General features: G+C 47.6%; 2 protein-coding genes and 1 long non-coding RNA gene across 7 annotated transcripts; 2 read left to right on the forward strand and 1 right to left on the reverse strand.

Moving 5' to 3' along the window:
- Positions 1-1,288: 1,288 nt before the first annotated feature.
- Positions 1,289-6,829, forward strand: LOC100838274 (sodium/calcium exchanger NCL1). The gene is made up of 7 exons (XM_003565414.3): positions 1,289-1,764; positions 4,655-4,843; positions 4,963-5,144; positions 5,254-5,399; positions 5,491-5,758; positions 5,867-6,169; positions 6,304-6,829. Exons 1-7 carry the CDS (start codon positions 1,353-1,355, stop codon positions 6,550-6,552), a joined length of 1,749 nt encoding a protein of 582 aa, XP_003565462.1. The 5' UTR covers positions 1,289-1,352; the 3' UTR covers positions 6,553-6,829.
- LOC100841013 lies at positions 6,806-9,932 on the reverse strand. Of its 2 annotated transcripts, none has more exons than XM_014899348.2 (5): positions 8,897-9,932; positions 8,684-8,806; positions 8,403-8,596; positions 7,668-7,884; positions 6,806-7,565 (listed from the first exon to the last, which is right to left on the reverse strand). In XM_014899348.2, exons 1-5 carry the CDS (start codon positions 9,290-9,292, stop codon positions 7,413-7,415), a joined length of 1,083 nt encoding a protein of 360 aa, XP_014754834.1. In that variant the 5' UTR covers positions 9,293-9,932; the 3' UTR covers positions 6,806-7,412. The 2 variants fall into 2 exon arrangements, with proteins under 2 accessions (XP_014754834.1, XP_014754835.1); XM_014899349.2 differs by having other exon boundaries at positions 6,806-7,562; positions 8,897-9,927.
- A 2,091-nt stretch (positions 9,933-12,023) lies between these two features.
- Positions 12,024-15,659, forward strand: LOC104582519. Of its 4 annotated transcripts, none has more exons than XR_001405803.2 (6): positions 12,024-12,846; positions 13,483-13,567; positions 13,648-13,697; positions 13,907-14,455; positions 14,547-14,646; positions 15,445-15,659. It is a non-coding gene; the product is annotated as an uncharacterized LOC104582519 (long non-coding RNA). The 4 variants fall into 4 exon arrangements; XR_002963618.1 differs by having other exon boundaries at positions 12,025-12,846; positions 13,648-13,671; XR_001405801.2 differs by having other exon boundaries at positions 12,027-12,846; positions 13,648-13,683.
- Positions 15,660-21,275: the final 5,616 nt, after the last annotated feature.

Consider the following 21,275-nt stretch of genomic DNA (forward strand, 5'->3'; position numbering starts at 1 on the left):
ATCACTTGGAAGTGGTGCACCTCGGGTGCCTGCTCTGCGGCCTCGGCATACAAGGCTCAATTTCACGGCTCCTCCCCCCCGTTTGCGTTGACCAAGATCTGGCGGGCTCAGGCGGAGCCGAAGGTCCGCTTCTTCGCCTGGACAGTGATGCACGGAAAGATCTTGACGGCTGACAACCTAGCCATTCGTGGATGGCCTCACAACCCCATTTGCCAGCTTTGTCGCATTCATCCTGAGTCTGTTTCCCACCTTTGCCGGGACTGCTCCTACACGAAGGAGGTGTGGGTGCTCATCCAAACCTGGGGTGATCACACACCCCGGGCTCCTCCCCCTGACTCCTCCATCGATGCCTACTAGGAGGCCCTTATCCATGGAAGCCCCAAGGCGACGAAGCGGGCCATTAGCGGAAGTCTCTTGTACACGTGGTGGGGGGTTTGGAAGGAGCGCAATAGGCGCATTTTCAAGGGGGCCGCGATGCCCATCCTTGAGGTTGCCCTCCTCATTTGGGAGGACATCCGGGTGCGGATTCGTGCGTGTTTGGCTGATCCAGGAGATTAAGCTTTTCTCCCTTCCATTTTTTTCTTTCTTTTCTGTTTTCCTTGGAACCCTCCTTGGATCCTTTTGTACAGTATTCCTTCTTCTAATCGAATGACGGAGTCCGACCGTCTTTTTCTCAACAAAATAAATTTAATTGCAACGTCCCAACGGTTGGCCAATGTAATTGAAATTGTGAGAGTTGGACCATGAGCTCCCATAGCCATGATCTCTTGATTGTAACGGTTTAGCTAAAAAAATCGCATGTTTTAGTTAGAGATAAGTCGGCATGTCTATCGATTGGATCTTAATCCAATAACATCACGTGGGAGAAGGAATGGGAATGACATCGAGATCTTAATGTTCTCATACTTCAACTGAGATTTCAGACTCTTTCTTAAAAATCAGGCAATCGAGATATACTCCATCTGATCCTAACTTTTTGTCGTGGTTTTAGTTTAAATTTGTACTAGAACCACGACAAAAATTTAGGACGGGGGAGTAGCATGCATCCTAATTTCAACTCTATGAAGCAAACATATAATTTTACAGGTTACAACCCTAAAACTAAGGGAGACAATTTATCTTGGTAATCATGTCACCGCGTTGGATCTCATATGGATCTGCCTCTTCCCAATCCGAGCAGCCCCTTCCCGCAATGATCCAAAAAAGGAAACTGAAATAGAACTAGTACGGAGCAAATACAATTTCCCAATTAAAATATCTCTCAGATCGCAGCATATAAGGCTACGCGCACCCACCCAAACCTTCGCACCACTGCCGCACGACGCCCCTCCGCTCTCACCTCCGCCGTCGCAATGGCGATTCGCCGGCAGCGCCGCCCCTTCCCGCTACTCCCCCTCCTCATCTCCCTCCTCGCGGCCGCCGCCTATGGCCGCCTCATCTCCGACGGTTCGCCCGCCTCCACGGCCTCCTCCTCCATCCTCATCGCCTCCCCCGTGTCGTCCTCCGACGTGATCCGCCTCAACACCTCCTCGCCGGCCGCCGCTGAGGCCGAGCAGTGCGAGCAGTCGTACGGCTTCCTCCCCTGCACCACCACCGTGTTCGGTAACCTCTTCCTAGTGCTCACCTACGGGTTCCTGATGTTCAAGGCGGCCACGTTCCTGTCGGCGGGCAGTGAACTGTTGCTCGAGATCATGGGCCCCGGCCTTGTCGGCGGCCTCCTCCTCCCCATTCTCGGCGCTCTCCCCGACGCTCTTCTCGTGCTCGGTACGCTCGCCTTTGCTTCCTTACTTAAATTGTTTTTGCAATCTGATGTGTCGCGAAGTCTTCGGTTGCCTGCACCCTGGTTCAAGACTTCTACGTAGCAAAGCAATTCTTTTTTTTTATTTACAAACGGACAAAGCAATTCCTAAGGATCTGCTCTTCACGCAAATATAGAGCTGCTTTACAAATAGAAGCGGTAATTGTTAAAAATGAAGAGTAAAAAGAATCTGATTTTCTTGACAGAGGGGGTAAAACCAAGAGTAAAGAAAAAGAACAATTCTCCCGTTTATGTTCGCGCTTTTCGGTTCTTGGTATTTTAAGATCTGAATCCTCTAGCTTGATTTGTGCTTGGAGCAGAGCGTAAGCTTTAGGATCCGCTTGGGGACCATTGACTGCTCAGTTCCCTCCGCTGCTCTTATCTGCTTGCTCTTTTCTTCAGTGCATGTCTACTTGCCTATTTTTGGACTTTTGGATTAAGCCCCTACCGTAGAGACGTGCAGACACCAACAAATGAGGCTTGCAAGTTGTAAATTATGCCCTGTTTTGTCTGGAATGTGCTTTTACTTAAGTTGAACTTTTCCCCCAGTGCTTCTTATCGCTGGCCTTTTGACGCCCCCCCCCCCCGCTCCCCCCCCTTTCAGTTCTTTTTCTTTTCTTCTCAGGAGTATCTTCTTTGCATAATTAAATTCTCTCCATGAGCTGCACATAGTTAGTTGGCTGGTGAATCGTTGGTGGTGGGTAAATATAGTGTTCCAGCGGTAGCGGACAATTACTCTCTCAGTTCCAAAATGTAGTGTATATAACTTTTGTTGACGGTTAAACCTTCTCAAGTTTGACCAACCTTATAACAAACGTATCAACATCTACAGTGTCAGATGCAGAGGCCGGGGGGTTTCAACCACCTTTTCGAAAAAAAAATCTACGGTGTCAGATGAAGATCATTAGATCTATTGTGAAATATATTTTCATACTTGGTTTGACACTCTAAATGTTTGTAATTTTTACCATAAACTTGGTCAAACTTTAGAAAGTTTGACAGTCCGCAAAATTTAGACGCCATATATTTTGGAATGGAGGGAGTATTATTTGGCCGATTGATCAGCTAACATCTTACATGTCCATTGTTTTATAACGCTATGGGTTGTGGTGTACATCATACTATGCATCATCTAGATGAATAACTTTTTAGTCAAAATTGAGTATATTATTATACACCAAAATTTACCTGTTAACATCCATTTAGTCAAACGCACAAGACTAGTCGCATGGTAATACCCATCTGCATGACTAGCGCATACCATTTTTTACAACATCAATATCTTGACTTTGCAAGATTTGAGTTGCAGAGCATATTTTGGACCTTATGATCTTCAAGTATATCCCTTCTTTTTCGTTGGATTGCATCCTGATGGATTTTAGTTTGTAGTTGTAATTCATCTCTGCAGATAGGCTTTGTTGGTGCATGGTCTTCTTTTTGACATAGGTGCAGACATTGAGTTCATAATGCATTACTTTAGGGCGTGTTAGGTAACCCTCCAGCTTCTGGCTTCCTGTAAATTCAACCCGGAGCGGCACCGAACACAAAAACTCCAAGAAACTAGATCTAAGAAGCTAGCCCAATTCCCTTCACAAAACGCGGAGCACCTCTTTTGGAGATTCCCGGAACTGAAAAACGCGGAGCAGACCGAAATTACGGAAGATGTGCCACCGCCAAGTGAAAAACGGTTCGATGCGCATCTATTTCTCTCCCCATCGTCTCTTTCCCGATACCCTTCTCCTTCCCAACACCGACGAGGCCACCTCGACTTCGTCGCGAGCCGGCGGTCCGGCGGCGACCTCCTCCTCCTCCCCGTTCTCCTCCGCCCCTGGCACGACCCTCCCCGACCATGACCTCGTCCGCTCCGCCGCAAGCTGCGTTGACCCGGCCACATCCGCCCCCTGCCTCCACCCTGTCCGGCCACCTCCGCCGCCGCATCCAAATCGAAGCACGAGCTGTCTGCGGGCGGCCTCCTCCTCCTCCTAAGTTCTCCGGTGGCCTACTCTTGTCCACTCGTCGCGAGCTGCCTCGACCCGGCTTCCTCATCGATGCTCCAGGACTCGATTTTCTCTCCTGGCTGGCCTGCGATGCTCTGCTGCTAATTCCAGCAAGCGGGATGAACAGGGCTTGGCGGTGGCTGGCCATTAATGGGCTTCCAGCCCAGTACAAAGGAAGGAGTTGTGCTGTACGTTTTGTGCTCCAGATCGGAAGCAGAAGTGGGAACAGGAAGCAGGATCTGAGGATTTTCGGGAAGCCAGACCGTTGCCGAACACACCCTTAGTCTTCATGTAACATCTTGGTTACCTACATTAGTACCTTGGCTACTTACATGCATCAGGAAGGATCTAATTTCTTCAAAGATCAAACTGAAGGTTCCCTGGTGGGATATGTAGTTGCCTCTATGCTCTGATAAGACCTTCAATTGCATGCATCTAATTCAGATATATATAAAAAGAATACTGAATGCACATTTTAATACTGTACAAGTTTGCAGCATGCTTTATTTATAACACAGCATGGCTGTCAAATTTGGTACATTACTCTAAATTTGATCAACTCACACTTCTGTTTTATCTTAATAATGTAGCCTCCAGTTCTCCAGTGGCCACTTCAGAGACCAGCTTCTTACAATAGCTTGTTTGCGCATCCTTAGTTGTTGGTTTTTAAGTGCCATATAGCATTTGAACGTGACGGGAACATCTATTTTGCTCCCATTGCTATGTGAATAATAGATCTATTCATGATTTGCTAGAATCATGAAGCTATTCAATTTCGCTACTCTATGAATATTCATCTCTGTGCAGCTTCGTGCCTGCGTCCACATATGATTCTGATCTTGTTCTGTCACATTAACAGTATCTGGTCTCTCCGGAACTAAAGAGACTGCACAAAGTCAGGTCCTCATAGGAATGGGGCTGCTTGCTGGTTCGACTGTCTTTCTTCTTACCCTGCTTTGGGGAACTTGTGTTGTTGTTGGCAAATGCGATGTTGGGCCAAATAATGTTGCTATTGATTCAACCGACACTAAGGGCTTCAGCTTGACTGGTAAGTTGTCAGGTTCAATAGTTAAATTTCAGGATTATCGATTTTCAAAAAGAGCATGTGCAAAGTTCAATTATTGATTATTTTTTGGTAATAGTTGATATGATTCCCTTGTTTTACAGGTGCTGGCATTTCGACTGATGTGCAGACCAGCTACGCAGCACGAATCATGGCCATATCTGTTATTCCCTTTGTCATTGCTCAGTTCCCAAAAATGTTGAAGACTCACCATGGGGAGCGCCTAGCCATCTTGCTGGCCCTGATTGCATCGTTCTCACTAGTACTCGCCTACTGCCTGTATCAGGTATCTTTTTTTCAGAGTTTCACTTCAGGAGGCTGGAAATGACGTTATGATTGACAAATCTATGCCTCAAGAGTCAATTTACAGTGTCAGATTCTTCATTTTGCATCAGGTTTTCCAGCCTTGGATTCAGAAGAGGAAGCTTGCATACGCAAAGCACAAGCATGTGATCTCTGGGATCCTAAAGCATGCCCAAATGCAAGCACTGGGCAGGCTGCTTAACGATGACGGCACACCTAATGAAAACGTTATAAGAAAGTATGTTTCTTAAAACATCTTATTGGCCTTGATATGCAAATAAAACAACACTCATGAGCATGACATGAACTTTGTCTATGCTCACACACAGGTTGTTCTACAAGATTGACATGGATGAGAGCCATAACCTGTCACGATCTGAGCTACATGCGCTTATTATTGGGATCAATTTTGAGGAGATTGACTTTGACAAGGATGACGCAGTCGACAAGATCATGGATGACTTTGATACTTCAGGCAATGACACGGTTGAGGAGGCTGAGTTTATCGCGGGAATGAAGAAATGGCTTAACGAGGCCAAGCGCAATGTACCTGCTAGTGGTGCCTTCTCCAATAAGTTTGTCAATGACTACCATGCTGTAAGTTATTTACTTTCGATCCTTTTGAAGAGAGGATATGACTTACACTAGGGAAACACAAACTAATACAGATAGGATATAACTTGATGAATTATCTGAATTCTGCAGAGAACAAGGGAAGAGCATGACCAGTTGGTGGACAGATCAGACGAGGCAGTGGAGAGTGTTGAGAACCCTGGTTGGTGCATTGCCAAAGCTGTGGGGTTCCTGCTTCTCGGTGGTGTCATCTGTGCTGCTTTTGCAGACCCACTCGTTGATGCTGTCCACAACTTCTCTAACGCTACGCACATCCCGTCTTTCTTTATCTCATTTATCGCCCTCCCACTGGCAACGAATTCCAGTGAGGCCGTCTCCGCCATCATCTTCGCCAGCAGGAAGAAACAAAGGACCTGCTCCCTCACTTTTTCAGAGGTTCGTCACTGCAAGCCCCAGTGGAACTTCTTAGCTTCTAAACCGCCCGTATCTCTGCTCTGAACTTTTTTTTTCAAAAGGGATCGCCCGGCCTATCTCTGCTCTGAACTTAACATCAATGAATTCGTTTGCAGGTATACGGAGGTGTGACCATGAACAACACACTATGCTTGGGTGTGTTCTTGGCGCTCATCTACTTCAGGAACCTGACATGGGACTTCTCGTCGGAGGTACTCATTATTTTGCTCGTTTGTGTCATCATGGGCCTCTTCACGAGCTTCCGGACCAATTTCCCGCTCTGGACTTGCCTAGTGGCATACCTGCTGTACCCTCTGTCACTCGCTGTCGTCTACGTCCTCGACTACGTCTTCGGTTGGTCATAGGTTCATGCTTCCGGACTCCCGATTTTGGTGGTCACTCGTGTTTGAGTTCAATCTTCTCGTAATTTTTGACTGCTTTGTAATTTATCTGTCTAGACATTGAGATGTTTATGTTTGTGTAGCCACGGTGTGCATTGTGTATCTTTGACTCTTTGTATCTATTTCAAGGTCGCACATGGGTGTAGCAGTTATCTTTGTTATGTTTTCATACGGATGATGTTCAGCAGAAATGAACATAATACGGAGACAACTGAGCTTAACATATTTATCGTTTTGTTAATCTGGAATTCCCCATCATATATAATCTGGACTTTGCTCTTATAAATATTATGGAGTTGTAATTTTACATTCCTTACATCCAAAGACACCTTGGCATTTGTTCGCAAGCCCTTTGTCATGTGTGTCTGCAGAAATTCAGTGTGCCGCTTGCTGGATGTGCATAGGAGAGACCCCACAGACTAGCTGTGATGTCTATCCTGCACATGCTCTCCTTTCCTTATTGAAGCCCCTGCCGGTTCAGTACCATACTACCATATCATCTACCCGTCTGACACTTTCTTTGTTGAGTTTCTCCTACATTTGGCACAAGCTTACCTGGAACATACATAAAGAGCTTCTTGTTTCCATCATGCACACTGCTTCACTTTGTCAGGAACAAACAAAGTGGCTCAGTAAATCAACCATCACCAGAAGATTATTGGCAGTGAAAACATCTTCTAAAAAGCAGCTATTGATACATCTGATCTTACTACCTGAACACATCTCTCTACATTTTTACCCCACAGCTGGCTGTTGTTCAATTGCAGATTTGCTCTCAATGTTTATCAGAAGGCAACGACAGTTAAGAGTCATCAAGTGATCATTCAGCCCTTCCATAGCTTCAGCTCCAAGTCGACTCCGCCTTCAGACATGTCGGTCTTGCACTCGCTCGGGGCTCTCTCGAGGCGCACCGGACCGACCGGCAGGAAGCTGTAGAACGGCTGTGACGACGACGATGCAGCCGAAGTGCTCCCCTGCTGATCAAAACTTTCATCGGTTAACCACCAGATTTTTCAGAGCCAGAGTTCACACATTTTACAGGGTTCAGAAGATACAGCAGCGAATGGCATTTCACTTGCCTGAGATGGCATGACACTGGTACTGGCACTGAAGCCGTTGTACTCCGGGATGTGCATTGATGGCACCACGTGGGGCTGCTTGATAAGGTGTGGAGGCTGCGAGCTCAAGGTGAGCAAGGCAGGGTCTCTGCCACGGCCGGTCTCCTTGCTGCTGCTGCTCTTGGAGTGAGCGAATTCAGATGATGTCCAGTCTGAATAACTCCCATATGCACTTGCACTGTTATGCAGAATTGATGAAGGTCAGTGATCAGATTATACCCGAAAGATTCTAGGATGATATCGGGGAAGTTCAGAAAAAAGTATAATCTACTTTTCTTCAGGGTAAATATGGTAAACATAGATTATGCATTTGTTTCTTAGCCTTTCTTGGTACTGTGATGTTTGGTCAGATAAAACTCATGCTGAAGAAAAGCAGAGGAAACATGGTAAAATCTCAACAGAAAAACGAAGTTGTAAGTTTTTGTGGTGCTGAGGTAAAGGAGGTGAATAAATGTGACATGATTTTCACCATTTTTTCCTACTACCTAAATCAACTAGTAACTGCTGGACACAAGTCACACAAGAACAGAGACCATTATGAAAATTATAATGCATTAAATTACTTGTCCAGAAAATGAAGGGAAAACAGAGCCAATAATCAGTTCATCAGTGGTCTGGCTTGAACCAAAACTTACGAATTTTGTAACTGATCAATTGAAAATTGAAACAAGTGAACCGATTAAAACTGCAATCTACCTGAACAAATTAGTTGCTCTGAACTCGAATCTGCCCAGGTCAGGAATAACATCGGCCAACCCAGAATCGGTCGCCGTCCTGACGGCGGTGAAAGGCGGCGCCGGATGGGGAGGAAGAAAGGCTTTGCTGGCCGTCCTGAAGGCCGTCATCCCCTCGAACATGATGGGCCAGGATCTATCCCCGCCGGCCGTCTCCTACACTCTACCCAAATCCACATTTAGCGACCATCCAATCCACCGATCACAAGCCGGGCAGCGTGAGAGTGAGACTGACATACATACCCTCTCCTCCTCGGCCGCCGCCGTCGCCGTGCCGCTCCGGCTGCTGCTGCTGCTGTACATTTGGTTTGAAGGGGGCTCCATTGGGTGGCTCGACGGCGCCGTCAGAGACAGGCCCGTGCTCACCTGATGACCACCAAACGATTTGCGTAAGTTTGGGCTGGGATCTCGAGTCAGGCGAGTAAGGGTGACATTTAGAGGGAAGCTCGTACGTACCATTGGGAGTGGAGGCTGAGGACAGAGGCTTCTCTTGTACGGGTGCTTGGCGGGATCCACGGGGCTCCAGAGCACCGGCGGGAAGCCGCCGCCGTCCGCGTGTCCGGGCGGCCTCGAGAGAGCGCTCAGCGGGGGCGCCGGCGGCGGGAGGTGTCCGTTGAGCGCGGCGTGCGAGGAGGGCGTGGCCGGCCCAGCGGCGGCCATCTTCTTCTGCTCCTCGATGCGGAGCTTCTCGAGCTGGGCCACGCCGAGCCCGCGCTGCGGGATCTTCTTGGGCTTGTTCTTCCTCGACGCCCGCGCCACGCCCGTGGCAGTGCTGCCCGCGACGCCGCCGCCGCCGTACTTGGCCAGCTGCTGCTGCAGGTGGTGCTGGTTGTTGCCGTGCTCCTGCACCATCGTCCCTTCGCGCCCGCCCAAAAAATCAAATCAACCCAGACATCACGAAACCCATCATGATCCGGACCAGAAGAGAAGAAGAAGAAGAAGACGCGGGCACGAACGCGACCAAGAAGCGATCGGCGAGGAGGCCGGCGCGCGCGTGGGCAAGGATCGGAGGAACGACCAGCGGCTGCCTGTGTGAGGGCCTGAGGGGGATCGAGCTAGGCGCAATGGGCGGGGTATATATAGGTGAGAAGAGTGTGCGAGCGAGTGGTGAGTGGTGAGTGGCGCCAGGCCCGGGAGACTCGGGAGCGGGAGATCTATAGAGAGAGAGAGGAGGGAGGAGATCGATGCATGGGATGGATTCTTGTTTTCTTCGGCTAGCTAATTTGCCGCCCAAATCCTCGCTCCACTTAGCTCCCCTATTCTCTCTCGACACTGGAAATGACACGACGACACACAAGCCCCGCGGCGCTCTCCGAGGTTGCAGGAGAAATTCAAGGAGCCGCAATACTCGGAGCAACTAGTACATTTGAACGGCTTGCGGCCACATAAGCATGCGCGATCATGGGACTGATCGAGTTTCCGTTAGGAACTGCTTGCGTTGCCCGTTAAAGGTTAACCTTTGTCAACTGCTTATAATGAGTTTTAATGACTAATTTTGCATGTGCTTTACATCAAAAACTTAATGCCAATCCTTTGCATTCTTTTTAATTACTCGCTTTTTTTTAGCAATCTACCATTAGCAAGGATTAATCATATTAGTACTTCGTGTCAGATCTGAATAAACTTCAAAACTCCTTTTTCTTTTTATCACCCTACACATTCGAGGCCGAGTAAGGATAAGGGTAATGACACCTTGAAAATGCATCTGTGCTTTTGAAAGTTTAAGGATGTACTCACTCCGGCCGGAATTACTTGATTTGCGATCTGCGATAAGTAATTCCGGCCGGAGTGAGTATTCTCTTTTTAGATTATACTAATAGTAGCCAAAGATGCACAAATTATTGTTTTTCCTTTGTGGGTAGGATCTTCATGGAAATTCGGTAGATACTTAGGTAGCTTCAAGGTTCGGTGTCTATGGGACATGTGCTTGGTGCAATTCGGAATTGATTTGAAAGTGTCCCTATAGGATATGTCCTAGATACCATCTCTTTATGCCTCCAAGATTGAGTCAAATGCAGGTTACTCTGTTCCTTAGCTTTCCAATGGGTATTTACATGTACAAATCTAAGTTTGGATGCATGTTGTGGATCCTCGTTATGGTAACTGATCTAGCCCAATAAACGTACCAGGAGGGAAAAATCGGCCACTCTTGCACGTTCTTGGAAAAATCTTCATGTGAGCACACGCTTGACTCCTTCTGTTGTGGCCGATTCTCCTTTAATCCTCTGCCTATGTGTTCCGTGCGGCTGCATGCCAACTCCTATTGTGTCTCTCCCATGGCTCATCCTATTCCACGGTCCAGATGGAGGTCTCAGAGCTTTGTTACTATAGAATATAGATGACATCACAAAAGCTCAAGCAAAGCTCGAAATTGGGCTTCTTCGCGCGCCAAAATTGGGATGTATTTGTGTGTGTGTGTGGGGGGGGGGGGGGGGCTCAAATGCGTTTGACTAGAAGATTAGTCAATATGCGATCTTTATGTTGCGAAGGTTGTTTCGACATGCTGCAAGCGCATAGTTTATGATGCGGATGCATGACCGTGATGTTGCAATCACTATTTTATTGCAATAGTTTGAAAAATATGCCTCAAATGTGTTTTATGGTGCAACGCCCTCCAGCAACCGCCAGGTGGAGTAACTGCCAACTCCTCGTGAATACTGAGAAAATTTCAGACATGTTTTCTCTGGAAGCACTTCTGGAGAATCGTATTTTCTATAAACACCGAGGAACCAAACCGATCAGTTCGGTTTAACCGAATGCCCAAGCCTAATCCCCATTTCCACCTCCCTCCCGCTCCCACTCTCTCGAAAAAAATGTGAACACGTTATGCAGAGAGATGGTTGAAAACAGAAACACATCGAATCTGGTCCCGCGTTGCGCCTGACAAGGTTTTCCAAACAGAGAGCACAATCATGGACCCAGATCGGTCTCGGGCGACCGACCTCGGCCCCCCACGGGAACCCCAAGACAAACAAACGGCAGCTCATCCCGCGGCCCGGATGGGAGGCCGTGTTTTCACAGTTAGTTCTCCAACTCCCCTCACACGGTACCTCCCTCTGTTCGATCTCCTCTGATTTGGACGCGATCTCGTCCTGATCTCGCGGCGCTTTCAGGCTGCTCGTTTCGGGGCACCCGGCTCCGGATCGGCAACGGGCTCGCCTCCTTTCTGCCCCCTCTTTCGGGTCGTCCCTCCCAACCACCTCGCCAGACACGCTAGGCTACTAGGGATCATATGCAAATGCAAATGCCGTGTCCACTTCGCAGGCCAGGATCCTCCTCGGATTCACCCCCAGTTTGTTTCACCGCGTGAGCTAGCTAGCTATAGCTCTATGGCTAAAGCTAGCAGGCGCGCGTGATGTGAGCGACCTAACCTCATCAGTCAGGCAGCTCTGCAAATTGCAGAGGCCGCCGCGAGCATGTGGAAATCGATCGATTCGTCCGTGACGATGCATGCATCTGCACAGGATTGTGGCCGATTACGATTAGGTCGCTGTCGCCCCTGTACCCACGGGAAAAATACGGGGTATCAGTCGAGAATCATGTCGGTTTATTAACGGATATACGCGCGTATATCGGCTAGCTCTGCCAGCATCACACTCACGTCAACTTCGAGAAAATTACCCTTCGTGCCACCGCCAACACTAACGCACTGCCCCCCGTTCCGCGCGTTTCTCCTCCAAACGAAAAAAAACAAAAAAAAGCTCGCCGCAGATCCAATCTCTCTTCCTCACCGAGGCGCCATCGGCGGCGGCCCCCGCTCGCCCGCCGGCTCCTCCCCTGTGTGCGCCGCCGCCCCTCCTTCCTCTGCTCGCGCCCCCACCCTCCTCTTCAACGAGCCTCCGCCTCCGCTCTTATCCTCACCGAGCCGCCGCAACCGGCGGCCTCCGCCCGCCGCCTCCTCCCCTGTGTACGCCGCAGCTCCTCTTCCCTCTCCTCGCGCCCCCGCCTCCTCCTCATCGAGCCGCTGCAGCCGCCGGCCTCCGCCCCTGCCTCGAGGGAGGTCGACCTGTCAGCTTTTACCCTTCGCTGCCACCAAGGGCCACCTCGCCGCCGCCTCCCTTGCACACCGCCGCCACGCGCCGCTCCCGTCCACAGCCCCTGGAAACACCGCCACACGGTCTCCTAGGGTTTGCGCCTCCGCTGCCGCCCTGGCCCGTCTCGCGCTGGCCCTCCATCCCGCCTCCCGCAGCCCCACGGCCGAGCCCCTCCCAACCCGCCGCTCGCCCCCAAGTGAAGGCCGCCGCCGCCACCGCGGTCCGATCTTTCCCCGTCGTCATCGCCCCTCCTCCACCCGTGTCTCCGGCCCTGCGCATCGCCCAGAGGTTTCCCGCTCTCAACTGAGGAGTTCGCCGCTGACGGCCTCCACAAGTACCTGATAGTCATCCTGTCAACTTGTGCCTTTGGAGGTATTTTCTGGGTCTTTTCATGCATTCAACGGCTATGGTCTCATGAAACCAACTAGGTTATACGGAGTATTAGATAATATACATCTGGAAGGTTGGACTGGTATGCATTGTGCATTAGGAAATTTGCACACATATTATGAGCTTAATTTATACGGGTTCTATTTTTGATGAGGAAATTTGGACAGATATTATGAGCTTAATTTATACATCTGGAAGGTTGAAATATGTACTCCCTCCGTCCCATATTAAGTGACTCAAATTTGTCCAAATACGAATGTATCTATGCCTGAAATGAGTATAAATACATGTAATAGAAAGTCACTTTCTTTCCCCTCATTTAGCAGGTTGTAGTGGTTGATACATGCGCATATAAATTGTATGTACATAGTTAAATTGGAATCTATGGAAAACAGAACACCATTGTTGGTCCGACTCTGTAGCAGCTCATGTAGATAGTATATATGCTTATTCTGTGTACCACTGTAAATTGATGTTAGCTCTGTGTGGTCATTTCATTTTAAGACTTGTACATCATCAGATTCACTTGCAGTGTCATTTCTTTTTGTAAGCAGATGGGAATACTAATTCAGTGTATTGAGATCTATATTTTTTTTTGACATGTATTTTATTCTCCAGATTTACATACTGGAACCTAGCCCTGTGCTTGCTCCCTCATATCAGATGAACTTTTTTCTATCAATTTTCATCTTTTTACCTTGCAGTACGTCACCCTCTTTTTCCCTTTGCATCATTTTGAGATCAATCTCTCAAACTCATGAATAAATGTTGTTCTTTTTTCAGATTGGAAAAGGGACCGGAAAAAAGGTTATTCATGAGGTCCTTATCTCTGTGTTAGTTTTTTCTTATGAATTATGCAAATGAGAATTTTTCTCTGAAATGAATGCACATTTCTCTCCTTGCCTAAGAGGAAGGTTTTCATCAGTGCATGTATACATAATTATTTCATTTCTTTAAGCATGTACTGCTGCATTATCATTGTATGACAAATGATGTCATGAACGCGACAAGCTAATACTAATACATGTATACTGTGTCACAGGTATGCTTTGGAACAAAATATCCTGTGGAAACCAAGTGGAGGAATATGGAAGTGGAGTGATTGACATCTTGAGGATGGAAAATTGGTATCTTAAGTGTAGGAGAAAATCTGTATGTGTTTTGAAGAGAAAACATCCATTCATGATAGCTTGTCCAATCTAGGCATTTTAGGGGCAGCTCGAGTAGATATTTTAATGAAGTAAGCTTGACTGCTTGATCGTTATTGTGTTACTTGATGCTTGGTTCAGAAAAAAAAATAGGATTTCGATTGGTGAGATAAGGAGCTTCAGTTTGCAACTTCCAGGGAAAGGACGATGTTGAGGTGCTGGCACAAATTGCTTACTGCCAACGATGAGATCCGGACGGTGGCGGCGGGATAAGGAGATGGCAGCGGCATCGGGATCCAAGTGTTCTGCGGCACCACCATCTCCTGGGCGTCTCCATGGCGCGGCTGCTCACCGTGTCGGTGCTGCTCCGCCACCTTGACCTCAATGCCGTCTGGCATGGCGCACGCTGTCGGAAGCCCTCCGCACCCTTCAGTTTCTTTGAGGTATGGAACAAGAGTGACATTTGTGCTCAACATGTGCTTGTGTTAATGCCTACAAGAAACTAATTTTTCGAGGTACTTCCATTTGGTACAGAGAATGAATCTAGGCATTTGGTCTTCCTTTAATTTTTGTCATGCTTGGATTCTTGAAGCTCCTGATGAAGCAGAGGTTTCTTGCCTTTGAAAATTTTCAGGTCAGCTTATTGTGTACATGATCTACCTTTATGTTTGGTTGATCGAGTTGCTAACTTACAAACATGTTGGTCTAATGGGTTTTAACTATCTTTAACAACTCATTTCCTTTTTCGCCTTTAGTTGGTATAATAGCAATATATAGTTGCTTAAATACTGCATTACTGCAGAAGAGCATTGACATTGTATAAACTATGTTAGTAGGTTTCAGCTTCATATTATAGAGGAAAAGCAGGCTGTTAGAGCATGCAAAGAGTATATATAGTTTCTTGATTTTTCCCTTGATTCTAAACGTCTAAAGGACATCATAACAACAGATCCTTAACTAAGCTACCAAGTTCATCTCTCAATTTTTTTCCCTAATTACCTTCTTTACAGATGGCCACATCTGACCCTAAAAGTGAATTGTGTAATACTGAATTGTGTTACTTACTCCTTGTGCTGCTACAGCATGTTCCTAAAACAAATGGAGATATTCCTTCTCTTGATGAAGCCTTTTCAGATCATCAAAGACACCTTTACATGTAAATAACCCAGTAGTACATTTGTTTGGTCGCCAAGCCATAGTAAATTAGGATTCTCAAAACTATGATTAAGACAACCTGAAGCTTATGGCAGGGGCGGATGTGATGCAATTTTGATAATGCCCTGTAGTACCCTGTAGCCATAGTAAATTAGTAAATCCGGATTCTCAAAACTATGATAAATAACCCTGTAGTACATTTTTTTTGTTAATGCTTGATTTTCTCTCTCGAAAATGTGATGCAATTTTGGGTGTCCTTTTTCTCGGTTGGTTGCAGGGGAGGATGAAGCTATTGTGGTTGTTTATATGCTATTGCAGTTGATGAAGTTATAATCCTCCACGATCTTCAGAACTAAAAGGAAGTATGTGAGAAAAGGAAGAGTCATGGCAACACATTGTCTTAATTATGTTTGTCTTCCCGTTGCAACGCTATCCATGCGTCTGATACAGATCACCGAGATTAGATTATCACACGCTGCGTGTATACGGCCACTTAGCCAAAGTGTCCCCCGAAACGAAATTTCAGCGGCGTACGTGTGCGATACTCCACAAGCAACTTTAATTAAATTCGGCGTGTGGGAGAGAGAGAAGGGAAAGAGCGAGCTCCGTCTTTCGGTACACGGCATCAGAAATCTCCCATGTCACCGTATATCTAACAACCGTATCTTTCTCGTGTCCACCGGCCCCAGGATCGATCAGGTAAGCTAGCTAGCGCGACCCCGAAAACAGGAGAGACGAACTTCCTTCCCATCTCCCCCTAGCGGTCCTTTGATCCCTTCTTATGCATTACTGGCGTAGCGAGTGGGGGCGATTTAGCCGGTGGATAGGTTGGGTGGGTGAGTCATACGTACCTAGGACCACTCGAAAAGAGGGGCTTCGGGGTTGGAGCTTCGAGAAAGATTCACCCGGCCGGCCAGATCTCGGGTGACTCCACCCGCGATCCACAGGCTAGCTACGTACTGGCTCGTTCAAGCGGGCACATGCGTGAATGAAGAAATGCGTGCGTGGATTCCCCGGCGGTTTTGGTTCTCGTGGATCTCGCATCGTTGCCACGCAGATGTAGAACTTGTGTTTTTTTACTTTTCTTCTCCGTGTAGTTTGCTTCGCTTCTACACAAGAACTCAATCAAACTTGGAAGCTAATAGGTAGCTAGCTGGGGAATGGCATTGACGTGGGGCTCTTCCTGACCATAGCAGCTTAGCTGATACCAACCTGCCTACGGAAATCGATCTTGCAGTGCCAAGTGCCGGATTAACCTCTGCACACAGCAGATAGCACACTAAACTTTTTTTTTTACGATGGTAGATTTTATTGCATCATGTGAGAACGGTGCAGATGGACATATACAATGTGTTGCCGGTCTTTGCCGATCTCTGTATATGCTTCTTTGTTCGTTTAGGGACTACTGAGACTCTTGTATATCCTCCTTGCTTAATCAATGAATCGCAACCGTGTTGCTTTTCGTCAAAAAAAAAGTGTTGTAAAAAAAGATTCGTCAAACCTAGTTGAACACCAGATTTATAACTCTCGCAAAAAAAAAGAACAGCAGATTTATATAAAAAAAAGAGAGAGAAATGAAACATCCGAAGTCTGCATATTGACATGCACACACTGAATTCCATGGCTAGTAATTATATCATCAGAAGTTTTGGTTTTACCCAGCTGCCAGCGCATGGGTCCGTTATTCCGTGTGGTCCTTTGTCCGTGCGAGGAACCTGCTTGTTTTAGGTCAGAACGGTGAGAAGCTTGAGCCCATCCTGTCACTGCCGGTGCAATCGTAGGAAGCGATAGAGACCCGTGGTGATGCATGGTCCACTTTTTGCTTGTCATCGTGGGAGTGGGAGCGGGAGTGTCTCAGACATGCATCGATCACGCGTCCTTACCAACCAAATTAGGCCTGCCACGGCGCTCTAGATTAGGGTTCATCACTTACTTCGTGTCCTTCAAGTCCACACCTTAATTAGGTTGGCTAATATATGTGCGGCCTACGGCAGTGTTCTCTTCTAGCACCACTATGTATGCATTTGTTTTTGTCAGCTCCACGAGCTATTTTCATTAATCAATCAAATCATTGGAGGTTTGTTTATTGTTGGAAAGAAAAATCGGACAGGGGATTTTGTTTGGACAAAAAAAAAACTTTAGGACTCGAAATTGCGACAGTAGTCGAAGCCCAACTGGAAACTTGGGCACAAAAAGTAGTACGAAGTAGTGCTTTTTTTAGAGGAAAAAAAAAAGTAGTAGTACAGCACGAGAAAAAGGACCTCAGCCTAGCTTCAAGGCCCGGCCCAGTTTTAGCACAAAAGCTACAGCCCAGCCTGATTGATTCCAGCAAGAAAAAGTCATCGGCCTATCCGGAGAGCCGCGCCAACGGCTGATCGAGCAAGCCCACGACGCATCAGACCGTAATCTGTTGCGCGCCGCGGGCTTTCCGTCTACGGGTTAAAAATAAAAAGTTGCACACCACGGGCCGTCCGCCGGTCCACAACGTTCAGAGCCCGCGTGCTCTCTGCTCTCATTGCCCACCGCCCCGATTACACGACCAGCCATTCTTGAGTCGTACGTCCATCGGGCCATCCATGCTGCTTAGATTCATTTAGGGTTCGATCGGCCGGGCCCCGTAGAGCGATATACATCGATGTTCTCTTCCTTTCTCGGTTTCTCCGTACGAAACAGAATTCGACCATCGGTTGGTTTATTCCCGTGTCGATCGATCGAGCAATTAATGGAGATATCCTCTGCCGATACACTGGATACAGCATGCATGCATGATGGCCTGAGAGAGATCACCACCATCTCGATCGCTGATGGAACGCAACAAATCGAATCGCGATCGCTCATAGGGAGTGGCGGAAAATGCAAGCCTAGGGAGAGAGAAAAAAATTCCATCTCTTCGAGGAAGAAGTAATGGAAAAGGGCCAGCTGCCGGCTTATCCACGCACAGGAAAATGGAGTGTGCAAACAACAAAAGTTACACGACGACGAATGGCGAACCGGCAAGTGTTGTGTCCCACCGTAGCAAGCCACATCCAAAGGGAAGCGATCGCTTCGAAGTTTGTGAGCATAAGCCGCGACCACCACCCTCTGAGGAAACAAATCCCCGATCAGCTCCCGCGTTTCCCAGTCTGCACATCCCTCCAAGGCTCAAAGCATATCCTCCTCCATTTCTTCGGGTTTTCTTTTCTAGGGAAACAGGAATATCCTGCGCTCTTGGAGATCCACAATTTTTTTTTCAATGCTTCAAGTTTCAGTGAGAACTTCAGACCTACCCGTCGTCAGTATTGGAGCTTGTAGTTTCTTTTACAAAGTGATTAGTTAAACCTTGCAAGTTGCAACTCGGTGACCCTACTCTTGTCGATGGTTCAGAAAATCATACATGAAACTAAAAAAGGTCCCCATTAGTTTGTGAGCGAGCTTTTCCCTGTACCAATCTCAGAAAATAATAGGGTGCATTTTCCTATATGCCATGCAACTGCGTAACACTCTGATCGATGGTTATTGGTTAAGCAGATGCATACGCAAGTTGCGTATGGGTGCAACCCATACGCCATGAAGAGTGTGTCTAATAATACTCCTACAAGATAACAAAAAATGTCCTGTGTTCACGTATATTTGATTCCCTTTTCTCTTCAAGGCGATGCATATTTCGATTGAAGATAGGATGATAGGATCTCATGCAATCGTGCCATAAATCCTTGGGGACGTAGAGTCCAGCTAAAGTTGGGTATTTCAAGATTCTACAAACAATCATCTCCACGACTCCATGCCAATGTTGAACACAAAATAGAAAGATAGCTACACGTGTGCTGCTATTGATTAGTATAGGATCGTCACCAGGGAAGCAAAATGGTTACCAATTGAGCATGCGCTTTCGGGATGAATAGTTACTAAGAAATACGGAGTGCTCAAGAATTCAATGAAAAAAATCACATATTTGAGTTTCTCTACATGCTTGTAAATTTTTATGGTGAAAAGAACACTGCCTTTCCCTTAAGAAACAAATCTTCACTCTGAAAAGGTTAAATTCTGCGCTAAATTGTTTTGTTACACAAGAAGCATAACTAATTTTTTTTGTGAGAAGGCCAAGTTCATATATTAAATCAACCAACCATTACAGAACTATCTTTAAAGTAAAAGAAAATTACACACGGGTTCTTGTAAGCATTCAAATTTTAAACCTAGATTGGACGGCAATAGAGGAAAGCTGAACAAAAACCCAACCGGCCAGCATTTGTGTGAAATTTTGTCCAAGAACTGGTATTTAAGAAGTGGCTAGTATAACCAAGAGCAGTAGAGGTGTATACACCCGTGGTCCAAATAATTGAGAGGTGGGAGAAAATTAGTCCAAGTTTTGAAAAATGGGGTGGACTAGTCCTAATAGTTGAGATGCGGATTTATTTGACGTCCAAACCAATCAGAAATTCACACGTGGGTTGTTTAGTATGTTTTAGTGTTTTTTTTATAACTCCCTGAAGGTATTATAATTTAGTCTCGAAATATCTCAAAAGAAGTTAGGTTCTTCCCCATTCCCCCTCTCTCCCGCGGCCGACTCGAACCCTGCAATCTCAACGGCCACCGACGGCGACAATTCGAGAGGGTGGCTGCCACATTAGAGCAAGCAGGTGGTCTTGGGGCAGTTCATGATCGGCTAATCTTAGGAAGGAGCGGATTGGAATGGAGGGAATGGGCGGCGGCGACGGAGCCGCCGCAGTCGGTACCACCAGCAACATGTGGAGCGCGGAGGGCGGTTGTGGCCAGGCAAAGGTTACCAGCGAGGCCTACTAGGACCCAAGAACCTCGAACGTAATTTTGCATATTTTTGCGATTTCATCAATCCCTGGCCTTTTTTCAGTTGATTAAGTGGCCATTTTCAATGTTTTTCAGAAGAATGTTAAGAAGCAGATCGGGGAAGTGAAGAAGCAGTCGATTGTGGACAATAATGTTAGGTTGTACACTAACATGATCACGGCATTATCGATGCGCCAAGACGAGCAGAGATCGAGACGAAGGGTTTCTGGGAGAGACAAGCATAGGGGGGCTTTTGTCAAATGATCTCTCTGTCTGTGTGTGGGGAGCTTCGTGTCATTTGTTCCATGCGGGGGGTTTCTTTGCTAAAAATACACGATGGCCAGACGGACGCTCAGGATGATGCCACACGTCTTCATTCGGACTATCTTGGATTTTTTTTGCTCCCGCATCTCAACTATTAGGACTAGTCCGCCATATTATTCAAGAAGTTGGACTAATTTGATCCCATCTCTCAAGTATTTTTTTTACCTGAGATCCCATCTCTCAAGTAGTTGGACCACGGGTGTATATCTATAACAATATATTAAATTGGAATTGTTGTGATGGTACGGACGTCGCGGTAGGTCTTTTCATCAAAATTACGAGGGATATGCCACTCCCGCACGAGAAAAAAAACATTTCGCTTAGCTGTTGTCAATCCTTGCAAAAAGAAGGCCTCCCACATCTGAGCCATCCGCGGCACCCCTGCGGCAGCGTCTCTCCCAGTCGAGCTGACGAGCTCCCCGTGGCACAGCGCCGGCGACGTCCCTGGCTCCCCGTAACGCGACATGCCCATCCCTCCCCACGTGGCGGCGCGGACGAGCTCCCCGCGGCACCGCGCTGGCGACTTTCCTCAATTTCCTGCAACGCGACATGCCCATCGATCCCTCCCCACGCGGCGGCGCGGACGAGCTTCCCGGTCCCCGCGGCACAACGCCGGCGACTTCTCTACATCGCGACATCCCCATCCGACCCCTTCCCACTGCTGCAGCGCTCCCTCCTGCGACCCTCCTTCCGGTGGCCCTCTCGTTACGCCCTAGTCCGCTTCCTCCAGTCTCGCGTCCCGAGCACGACGAGCTGGTTAGCCTGCCAGAAAATACCAATGCATCTCAAAACCAAACGTTACTAGAAGAGGAGTTATCGGTGGCGACGACGTCCATGGGAAGAGCAGTAGTCTGTGGTAGCGACCTGCAGGAGGCGGCGGCACCGTGGGCCACAACAGGAGGCGGCGGCGGCGGGTCTGCGGGAAAGGAGGTTGCGGTGGCGGAGTCCGCTAGAGGAGGAGGAGGCGGCCACTTGAGGAGGAACCAGCGGCTAGCGGTA

Source organism: Brachypodium distachyon, chromosome 2, assembly GCF_000005505.3.
Source record: "Brachypodium distachyon strain Bd21 chromosome 2, Brachypodium_distachyon_v3.0, whole genome shotgun sequence".
In the NCBI taxonomy this organism is placed as follows: domain Eukaryota; kingdom Viridiplantae; phylum Streptophyta; class Magnoliopsida; order Poales; family Poaceae; genus Brachypodium; species Brachypodium distachyon.